Below are 11,361 nucleotides of genomic sequence, written 5' to 3' on the forward strand. Positions count from 1 at the left end.
CTACTCCAACAATGTTGTTATCTGATATAAAATTTCATATCTGAAATGTCAGTTAAGCATGAGGAAGATGTGGGAAAACTAAGGAAGGATTTCAGAGTGGAAAAGAAGCAATAAAATGCATCTTATTGGGATCTGTTACAAAAATCAGGGACATGAAGAAAGATAGGCAATAAACCACAGAATCACACAATCATAGGGGTTAGAAAGGATTTTGGAAGATCATCTAATCCAACTCCCCTGCTAAAGCATGTTCCCTAAAGTAGGCTGCACAGGAAAGCGTCCAGGCAGGTTTTGAATATGTCCAGAGGAGACTCCACAACCTCAATAGGTAGCCTGTCCCAGTGCTCTGTCAGTAAATACCTCAAAGTATTTTCTTATGTTTAGATCAAACTTTTTCTTCCAGTCTGTGCCCATAGCCCCGTTGTCCAGCCACTTGGCACCACTGTAAAGAGCTTGCTTCCTTTTGACACCCACCCCAACTTCTAATCATTTCTTAAGGGATTGCTCTCATTAAATGTTTAAATGTATTGTTTGATCCAAAACTCATTGAAGTAAGACAGAAAACAGAAACCCAACGTGCAATTTAACAGCTGCAATATGCAGAGTACAATCATTGTCATTGGTATCAAAAGTTCATGCTTGGCTGAGAAATGCAGATGTTGGTGGGTGCTCATGTATAAGAGCATATGCTTTTGCTCACCAATACAACTGTCAAGTATCACCAATCCACCACAAACAAGGGTTGTAATACTTAGCCTTTAATGAGTTTCAAGTTAATGATGCTTATGTATTGTCCAGATACAATATACAGACTTACTTATGTAGTCACTCTAATAAAGATTAAAGCCCCAAAACATCAAGATTATATTCACTGTAATGAAGTTTAAAAAAAAAAGTTAAACAGAAGTAGTCAGTTGTCAAAGCACAAAGCTGAAGCTTCACCTCATAGTAAAATGTTTTCACATAATTCATATTTACTATTCTAACAAATATCATTTATTTAAAGGAGCAAGAAAGAAAAGTTTTGTTGGTTTTTTTTTTTTTTTTGCATATACTGTCAATAATCTCTTCCAATAATCTTATACGAGATCAGAACAAAACACAGTAAATCAGCTAGAAGATTAAGTGAACTCAGGCTTCTAAAAATGTGCATAAAATGACTGTTGGATCAGAGATAACATTATATGAGGGTTGGACTGAATTAGCTTTAGAGGTCCCTTCAACCTCTTCTGCGATTCTGTAATAGATATCTGAGATACCTATGATATCTTAGAAATACTTTTAAAATATCAAGATTTCCTGATTCTGATAACTTTTGCCAGACACTTTGGATGGCAGGTTCTGTGAAAGGGGGTAAAAACAAGTACAACTTCAATATATTTTACGTTTATTAATATACAAAAACAGTCTTCTGGCGTTACTACTGCTAATATGTTCACAGCAAAGCTAACATAGCCCTTAAGCAAGGTGGACTCGCATCAAGAAAGCAGGCTGCTTCTCCAGCCTGCTTTGGTGCCTCAGAGTCTCTCTATCCTTTCATCTCAGTGAACATTGGTGAAACTTCTTTAGCGAAGGAACTGTCACATACATCAACACTCTGATATCTGTTGATTCATAAGATGGGGTCCAACTTTAACAGAGACTACTTGGTGAAAGTTGAGAGGGGACAGAGAGAACACAACAGTCATTTAAATTCTTAGTAACTGCCAAATTTTACATTAAACGCATAACTGCATAATAAAAGTACTCTTTTTATTTTTGGTTTGAGTATCCCGATGATTCCCGTGACAGTAGAGACACTGGTCCGACATGTCTGTCTGTAAGTCCAACTCTTAAGTGATTCCTTTCTCCTCAACTACATATTAGGTAAGCTGGAAATTAAAGATTTCTAGAAGATGACTCCTAACATCAGCATCAAAGATGTTCTGCTGATGCCAAGGACTTACAGAGATCTATAAGCACAGGGAGGGAAAGAATGGTTTATTTTGATGTTTGATCAGATGCTGATGCCTTCAGAAATCCTAGATGATTACAGAAGGCTAGTGTTCAGAAATGCCTTGCAAGTTCACAACCCAAAATCCATTAAAAGGCAAAAAACTTCTAAAGAACAGTTTTAGAATATTTTCCTTTTAAAAGCCAATGAAAAAGACATCTAGGTTTTCAGAATGTTGCTCTTTAAAGTACTCCAGCAACTTCAGTATCCAGACGCATTAGTCCACATTCTACAGTGAGAAACTTAAGGTAAGTTAACATTTGTTTTAAAACAAGTCATAAAGGCATAGAGAAAGTAATTAGCACACGGTCATCCTGCAGCTGAACTTAGAATCAAAACTGTACCAATATAAGTACCTAGTTCTCATCTTTGTTAGTAATACGTCCTATTTCTCTCTCAAATACCATCTTTAAAATAAATTCAAACTCCTGTTTCCATCTTAACGGAAACTTACATGTTAGAAGGAAGATTCATTCTTCAGCCAATGGCCTGTCTTAGCAATTTGCTGATCTTCCAGCCACACTCTTTGCATTAGAGGCGACTTACCAGAATTCAAGAAGCATTTAAACAGTGCTTTCAGAAATACGATTTGAACTTTGGATAGCCCTGTGTGAAGCCAGGAATTGGACTCGAAGTTCTTGTGAGTCTCTTCCAGCTGGGGATATTTATGATTTTACCTATTTCTTTGCTTTGCCAATCTTAGACATTACCTGCACACAACTTTATGTTAGATCAGGTGAAAAAAAAAACGAAAAACAGGTTGCTTCTTCTTTCTTACTCCTGTAACTCCAGCTTACTGAGACTCAAAGGATCACATTCACAGGTGAGGATGAGTTATCAGCTCAGAAGCATGGTGGAAACACTGATTACACTGTAAGCACATATAGGGCCTCTTCTCCCTTTTGTGAGTTCTTTGATGGATAACGAGGCTAGATTTGCAAGTAAAATGATCACCACAATCTGAACACTCAAATGATATTTTCTGCCTCTGGTGCATCTTTTGGTGCTGAATCAGAGCCGAGTTACAGTTGAAGACCTTGTTACACTGTGTGCATTTGTGAAGTTTTTTTGCAGTCTGGGTACACAGATGATTCAAGAGGCTTGAGCTGCGGCTGAAACATCTTTTGCACACAGTGCACTCATAAGAACTCTGTCCTGGTGAAGGTCTCTCTGAGATCACATTGTCTTGGAAGTTTTCCACATTACAGCATCTCTTCTTGGACACCACTGCCTGTTTCTCCTCAAAGGCTGTTTGCAAACTGGCATTTTGAGACTTTTCACCCTTCTGACAACCTTGGTCATTGTTCTGGAAGATGTTTTCTCTTTGGCTTCCTGATGACACCTTGTGCTTTTCTGCATTTTCCAGTCCCTCCTGTTCATGATTCTCCCCTTCCTTCTCAAGTCTATCAGCCACTGAAGATTTAAAAAAACAAACAAACAAACAAAAAACAAAAAACACTTTGCTATTGTCTACAAACAGCAGATATTACTCCTTGCCACCTGTAATTTGGAGCTAAGACTTCTAAGCAGAGTAGTATAAAAATATGAAATAAGTAAGTTTTAACATTTTAGTGATAGTGAATCATTTACCCTCAGCTTTGAGAATTTACAATTGCAGTGGAAAAAATTTAAATATGCTTACATATATAAAATCCTAAACTGAATCCAAACTGTACAACTAAGACCTCAAGTTTCATTGTGTTCAGTATTACAAAAGGGGTAGAAATCCATTGTGCATGATGTTTTCAAAGGCACTGATACTATTTTGTATTATCAAAGAAAGAAAAGCAATCTTAGCAATCTTTGAAAGACACAAGAGGACATTGTAACCATTAATTTGACCTCTTGCAATTGAGAGGCTTCGAAGGTTGAATTGAACTCTAATAAACATGTTCTGTTTCAAATAATAATTAAAAATTCAGCACGTGGATTACTTATATACCTATATATCTGAGATACGTAGCAAAGCAGGAAGCTTTCTACATTCTACTCTATAAAAATAACATGACTTACAACCATCACGTCTGTTCCTTGAAAAGTCTTGACAATCTTGCTTGGTAATCCCTTAGGACAAACACAAGGAAGAAAGTGGATTTTATCTAGTTATGTATGCAAATCTCCAGATTAATGCATTAATGCAGATTAATCTTTTATCCTTGTTTAAATCAAAAGCCTTTTGCTTTAAAGACTAAGATGGAAATCTGTCTCCATAATTTCTATTTTCATGTTCTTTTTTAGTAAGGTACCAGATGTGAAGTGGATTTTCTGGTATGAACACCTGAACCAAGGTTATTAGAACTTCCAGACTCAGGAATGTTAAAGATGAGACAACTGATGAGGTCACATTATTGCTAAATCCTGCACCTGTAGAATTTCTGGCCAACCCTCAACATTTTTCTCCCTGTTCTCCTGTATAAAAACCTGCATGCTACCACATCTTATGTGCGTATTACCTAGCTCCTTAAGGTCGTCTTCTGTAACAACTGTTAGCAGATAGTATTTGATCTTTGATTCTTTGCTTTCTTCTTCCTCTTTATGGAATGGTTCTTCAGGCTGTGGCCAGTTAAGCTGAGAGCTAGAAGACTCACATAATTTCACAGGATCGACCATCTTTCACACAAGTCACTCTTCAATCTTGAAATGCTCTGTAACCTGGAAATGAATCAAACACATTACTATAGAAGCAAGACTTTCAAATCAGAAGAAGTCAGAACAGGCAGAATATTGTTTCATCCCAACACAAGGAATACATACTGCTTGATCCTATGTAGGATTTCTTCAACTGAATCAACACTAGAAAATATGTCTTTTCTCAGTCTGCTGAATCAAATTTGAATTCAGTTTTTAGATTTTGATTCTAGCTCCTAGACCTACTGTGAGTAATGCTAAATAGTTTTAGAGAGTCTATGTAAAGGTTTCTCAGCCATTTCTTCCCTTCTCTGTCAGCTTCATCCACACGCGCTCTTGGGTGAATCGAGATTTTATTTCCAAATACTTCAAAGTGCCAGTGGAAGTTACTCTTTAAAGTGTCCTTTGTCTTTTTTTGTGCCTTCAAATTCTACTTGTATAAAGGAGAAAACAATCCTTTTATAATAACATTGAACTAAATGCACAAATAGTCACAAACAGTGTAATATGACATAAATAAATCCACAGATTATGGGTCAGTTATCTATCTTGGAAATTTTAGGGGAAAAAAAAAGAGCTTCATTTCAATTTTCTCATCATTCTTTTCTTCAGTGGAAGAAGTAGAATAAGTCACGTTACATTTAAATTTTCATCAAAGCACACTTGGTAAATTTTAATTACCTAATTTCCTACTTTGTGACTTTATGCCAGAACCTCAAGCCTTTCCATTTTTCCATGAGACTTTTTCCACATTTCAGCATAATTCATGGCATGCTCAGAACCTCCAAGTTCCCATCTGGCACAAAAGAGGTCCTCTTGTAGGTATTAAGTTGCCCTACTTTACTCTGTATAACATGGGATCCTGATATGTCCAATGGCTCATCGAATTTTCAGACTCTAAAGCTCTAAGCTGTCCACATGAAAAGATGATTGCACTTTGGGAAAACCTAAGACGGCAAATCTTTAAAAGCCTACTATAGACAAATTATTATCATGGGAAAATGGGAGTCACAAAGGCATAACAGCTCCAGTTTCATTCTAATTAGATGGAAACGTTAAGTCAGAACAGTTGCTTAGTTGGACCTACCTGGACGACTTTCCCAGACCCAGCTCTTATAGCAAGATATGAAGGAACTGTTACAAGATATTCATGCCCATAATTTGCTCCTTTTCTAAGTCTCCAATTTCAGCTTATAATTCCAATCATCTATAAGGCTCAAAGGTACCCTTAGCCTCCAAGCAGCGTAATTTTCTGAACAGCTAGTACTGCTTCTCTGTGCTGATACTTACCTCTTGCAGGACAGCTATTTTGACTGCCATTATCTTCCCTGTCTTCCAGTCTTACTACACACCTCTCAGCCATTTCTGGTGAAAAGCAGATTTCTGTAGGTGACCAGTAGGTTACAGACCCATTCAAAGTCAGACAAATAACCTTCACAGCTTAAACTGTGGCAGGTAAAATTTTCCTAGTCCTAGAATAAAGGAGACTGCAAGGTATGAAAAACCTGCTGGCACCAAGAATCTTGACATTTTGCCATGCCAGCAAAGAATGATGAACTACTCCATTGAAATGGATCCTGCTTTCCTCATTAATTAATGACTGCCTTACCAACCCACAAGATTTACAAGCTTATGTCAGTCTCTTCCAAATTTCAGAGCTAATCCTGTCTGTTCCTCATAACACGTACATTGCTCCAAAAGTAATGCCTCCATTTTTTTTTCAATAGAAGGTACAAAGAGCACAATAACTATTTGATAAAGCAAATTCGCAGCTACAAAACACTATTGTTAACACAGTCACCATCATTAGCTATGCATTCTCACTAGCAATATACAGGAGCCTAAATGCAAAGTTCACAAAAATCTTCAGCAGCAGAGGTGACCCACTGTTCACAGCTGCTATTATAGCATCATTGTTGAGATGCACCCACCACATATCCACCATCTGATCTCCATAAACATTAAGCAAGAGTCAGTGAACATCAATTGTTACCATTTTTTTCCACACTGAGAAATTCAACCACACACATGCTTCATATGTATTTCCACGTCAGACACCATTTCGTCAGATTGCCCTTCCACTGTCATCTATCACAAAGGAACAATATGTAATAGAATACTGTCAGGAAGGTTCAACCTCTACTGCCGCACCACCAACACCCACCTCTGATGTTGTGAGCCAACACAATAAAATAAAAGACATTACTTCTGAAGGGTGGAGCACCCTTCATACTATATTAAATCATAAAGTAAGTGACATTCCAGTAATGCCATCTAGTTCTAACACATCTGTCTGTGTCTTGTAGGCAGTCTTTTTCTCCCCTACATCAAATTTGTGCAAAAATTGCTAAGCCTTAGTAATTTATATCTGATGAAAGCTAATCAAATCTACTTTCACAACTTAGAGTCTGCAGATGCATGAAAAAATGTGGATGGAATGGCCAGGGCAAGAAAGAATACATACAACTGAGAAATGTCATCTGAATGGATCACAATAAATAAATAAATAAATAAATAAATAAATACATGAGATCCTAATCTTATTTTCCACAAGATTAAAAAAAAGTCAGAAATAAACAAGAACTCTTCCATACAAGGCTCTGAAACAGAGATCATAAAATTTCAATAAAAATTGGTTATCTAGAATTTCTGGCTTCTTTGGATGCAATCTAAACATAATGAATGTGATAATTAACATTTCTGTATTTTACAAAGCATCATTTAAAAGTTACATTGCGTGAATTTTCATGTAAAAAGCTATAAAGCATACAGTTTTTAAAGCTCATTCAATATTCAGAGCATTTCTAAAAGCAATTATCTATGGAATTCCAAAAATATATTTTCACTTCATAAAATTAAAATTTAGCCCTGATTATTTCGGACAGAAGCTTTCAAATGGAATCTAAGTATATACTGATAGAAAAGGACAATACATAAGCAAAATAAAAATATAATTTTATTATCTCACCACTGATAATCCAAGTCTATGGTGTTGGGACACCTCTCCCATGAACCCTTAGAGGTGTAACACTGTTTACATATGTCAGGATAGAGAAACATAAATGTAAACAATAATAATATTTAAATTATGTATTTTTCCCTGTTATTTATAATTTGTGCTTGCAAAGAAGTGCTTTTATCTCTGTGACAGCTAGAAATCTACTCATACCAAACTGTCACAGAAAGTGAGATGGTAGATCGTAGTCTCAGCCAGAATGGGAGTTTCCTTAGGAGCTCAACTTCAGAAGATACATAAAATGATGTCACCTGCACTATCTATAGACTCCTCTATTACCAACTGCAAGCTGTATTTAGAAATACAGCGCTATGCTGTCTCAGTCTTTAAAAGGAAAACTACTCCAAGAGCTATCTCAAGATAAATGCATGAGAGTTCTGTAGTGGAAAGAAGAGCGCAGAGATGCAGTAGCAGAATGAAACAGAAGAACTTGCAACTTTCAAAATAATTAATAAGGAGGGCCTTTCAATCTGATTTTACCAATCATTTATTGTCTTTTTCTAGATGGTGTTAACGTACATACACTATATGTCCTTTTAATAATTTGACACAGTAAATTTTAAGTACCATAGCTTTAAAACTACATCGTTTAAAACAAGCAGAGATCAGTACAATCTATTACGTACATACATGAGAGCCCAGATTCCCAGACTCTGGCTGCAATCTGAGGAGGCCAAGACGGGGTGCGTAGGGATGCAGCCCAGTGAGAGAGCATGGGACTCTCTGGGTTGGCTCGAGCAACCTCCTCCTAGGGAGATAATCACACAGAATCACAGAATCACCCGGGTTGGAAGGGACCTCAAGGATCATGTAGTTCCAACCCCCCTGCCTAGCAGGGCCACCAAACACACACATTCAGATCAGGTTGCCCAGGACCCCGTCCAATCTGGCCTTAAACACATCCAAGGACGGGGCATCCACAACCTCCCTGGGCAGCCCCTACAGTTGAGGAGCCCCAGCTCCTCAAGCCAGGGGCAGCGTGACTGAAGAGATAGCCCTGAACCCCTACTCCATGTGTTAAGAGCTGGGACCACCAGGTGAGGGCGATATCTCATCGAAATAGGTGTCCCTCCTACTGGGGATAAGAAGATGAGTCAGCTCCACCCAGGCCAGTGGAATTATCTCCTTTCAAAGCATTGGCAGAAGGCCAGATTTATGCTCTTGATCATGTGGGACTGAGTCATGCGTGCCTACAGGCAATTTAACAAGGCTTGTGTTAATTAGGGGGGATTGGGAGCAATCTTCGATTCAGAGACTACGTTGCCCTCCCAGCTTTTCTGAAACGACATCTTCCTTGGAACATAAGGCTGTGAGGCCCCCACCCCAGGCGCCATTCAGTCTTTACAGCCCCCGGGCTTTGGGTGCTTTAGGAAGCTAAGCAAGTTTCTTAGCTCCGTCTTTGTTCAAGACCGCTGCAAGATAAATACGTTGATTAAATAACATTCTTGCTTAAACTGTAGTTCTCTGCTGCTTTATGGTCATCCCGTGTTTGACACAGGAAGGCTGATGACTACAGTGCCTGGCAGGGAGCTGGGCGCATCGCCTGCCGCTTCGGGAGACGTTCACAGTGCCAATGAGAGCTGCTATGTCCCCCTCCAGGTTACGGCTGAAGCGGAGTTCGTATGTCTGGAAACACAGCTCAGATACTAAGCACCATAGGGTGGCTGTAAGGGGAATGCAGGAAGCTCCAAGCAGCCCTGCATGTTACCACACGAAAGAATAATTCTACAAACTGCTCGGCTGCTTAACACTTTCATCACGTTTTCAATTTTGCTGAGATTCTCTCTTAGAAGGACCTGTTCTGTGTCCCAGATAGAAAATGTAAGACCATGACAGGCGTTTCAAAAGAATACGGAGAGCTAATTATAAATCCACCGCGAATTCTGATTCCAGGATATTTCAAGAATTTTCTCTTGTTGCAGCATATTGCTGCATCGCCTCTCCAGTTCTCTCTCTCCCCATGCACTTTGGGGAAGCAGATCTGAAACAATCCAAAGCAAAAAAAAAAAAAAAGCTTGATTTTAAGCAGTGGGTCAAGCCGATCTTGACGTCCCAGCCCAGCTGCTTAAGCACGCACCGCAGCTCCCCAGGACACAGGAGGGCAGGAGCTCCTTGTTTCCACCCGGGTAGGCTGTGCAGCCTGCTCCTCATCAGCCTGCAGCATTCTGCCAACCAGCAGGAAAATCGATGAGGCAGGCTTATCTGAAGACCGAGATTACTTCCTCCAAATAGGATGAAGCACTTAATACTTGAGGGTCTGATGAGGACTGGTGATAGCTGAGTCTGCAGCTAGAACGCAAAATCCATTTCTAAGCCTAGTCAACCTACTCAGGCCCCGGCTCCTCTCTGTTCAGCAGCTGCCTGGACAAAGCTTTTCTTTCTCACTTCATTAGAGATTTCACCTCAGTAAGAAAGAATCAAATCCAGGTCTTGATAAACATTCCTCCCCCCCCCCCCCCCCCCCCCAACCCCCCCATCCTGCCCCACCTCTTCCCCGAATCCAGGTAAAGCAGTCAAGGGTTACTTAAGCTAGAAAAATTCTAGCTTTTTTTTGTCCTGAAACTCAGCGCAGCTGAACATTCAGTGCCCCCTGTTGCAGGCTTTTCTCTAAGCAGCCAAAGCTGAGGGATTGTTGTATATGGCAATCTGCACACAAGAATTTTTCTAAAAGATGTCTTAACTCTGATAGAAAAACTACAAAAGGAAAGGAAAAGAGAGAGAAACAACTTCCATGGACAGAGCATAATAAACGCAGTATTTACGAAAAAAATCGCAAAATGTGTAACACCATCTCTTAGAGTTCTATTCACACATCCTCAAAACGTTAACGAATCCTCACATCTCGTGCTGCATTTGGGAAAGAAACCATGGAAGTGTTAACTCTTCAAATGTTGCTGCAAACAAATTTCACACACGTATACATATATATCAGTTGAAGAAATTATGAGATCTGAGTGTTGATACTGACAAAGGTGGTCAGTTTTAGACTTAAAGTCAAACCTTACTGAATCCATCCACTCCGACGACACTTACTGTTGGAGATCAGTTCTCACCCTCTATTGAAGACCAGCACCACGAGCACCGACCTTTGCGTTTTTGCGGCTGCTGAAGCACAGGCAAAGAGCCTCAAAGACCTTCCTGCCCCACTCTCCACTCCCTCAGTTTAGGCTTTACTTTCGATTTCAAGTTCCGGATCCTCTCCTGCTGCTCCGCCCCGGTTCCGTTTGAGTCCTTTGTCTCACCAGTCTTCTTCCTGCGTATCGCTGCTGGCAGCCCCTGGGGCTCGCATTGTTCTGGCCTGGCGACCTGGGCTACCTGAGCACTCTCCTGCGGTGGCCGCATTGCTGGCGTGCCTGTGCTCAGCTGGCTGTGCCACCGCAGTGTCGCCGAGGGCTTGCTCGTTGCTTATGCTGGTATAGAAGGCTTATATTCAGGTTAAAAGCAAACTAGTATACTCAACACATTTTTAATAAGGAGATGTTACTGGCTCTGTCTTGGCTGCTGTGCATACCTTCCTGCAGTTTATGTAATTTTCTGTTAATATCTTTACTACTAATTAACATGAAACACTGAATGTATGTATTTGTTAACACTTCATATAAGTGGTTTCCTCATATGTATAGAAAAAAGCAAATGTGCTACTACAAATTGGAAGATAAATAGTCCTGGTGTCAATACATCACATTACATCTTATGTTCTGAAACATCGAGAGTAGTCTTATGA

General features: G+C 39.5%; 1 protein-coding gene across 4 annotated transcripts; it reads right to left on the bottom strand.

Moving 5' to 3' along the window:
• Positions 1 to 742: 742 nt before the first annotated feature.
• LOC122157263 (zinc finger protein 182-like) lies at positions 743 to 10,822 on the bottom strand. 4 transcript variants are annotated; one of them, XM_042812794.1, is made up of 4 exons: positions 10,671 to 10,822; positions 8,268 to 8,385; positions 4,447 to 4,645; positions 743 to 3,406 (listed from the first exon to the last, which is right to left on the bottom strand). In XM_042812794.1, exons 3-4 carry the CDS (start codon positions 4,601 to 4,603, stop codon positions 2,811 to 2,813), a joined length of 753 nt encoding a protein of 250 aa, XP_042668728.1. In that variant the 5' UTR covers positions 4,604 to 4,645; positions 8,268 to 8,385; positions 10,671 to 10,822; the 3' UTR covers positions 743 to 2,810. The 4 variants fall into 4 exon arrangements, with proteins under 4 accessions (XP_042668728.1, XP_042668727.1, XP_042668726.1 ...); XM_042812793.1 differs by having other exon boundaries at positions 8,264 to 8,385; XM_042812792.1 differs by lacking the exon at positions 8,268 to 8,385.
• Between the last annotated feature and the right edge of the window lie 539 nt (positions 10,823 to 11,361).

This window comes from Centrocercus urophasianus, unplaced genomic scaffold, assembly GCF_019232065.1.
Source record: "Centrocercus urophasianus isolate 14NV4802_14NV808 unplaced genomic scaffold, USGS_Curo_1.0 seq_13, whole genome shotgun sequence".
NCBI lineage: Eukaryota > Metazoa > Chordata > Aves > Galliformes > Phasianidae > Centrocercus > Centrocercus urophasianus.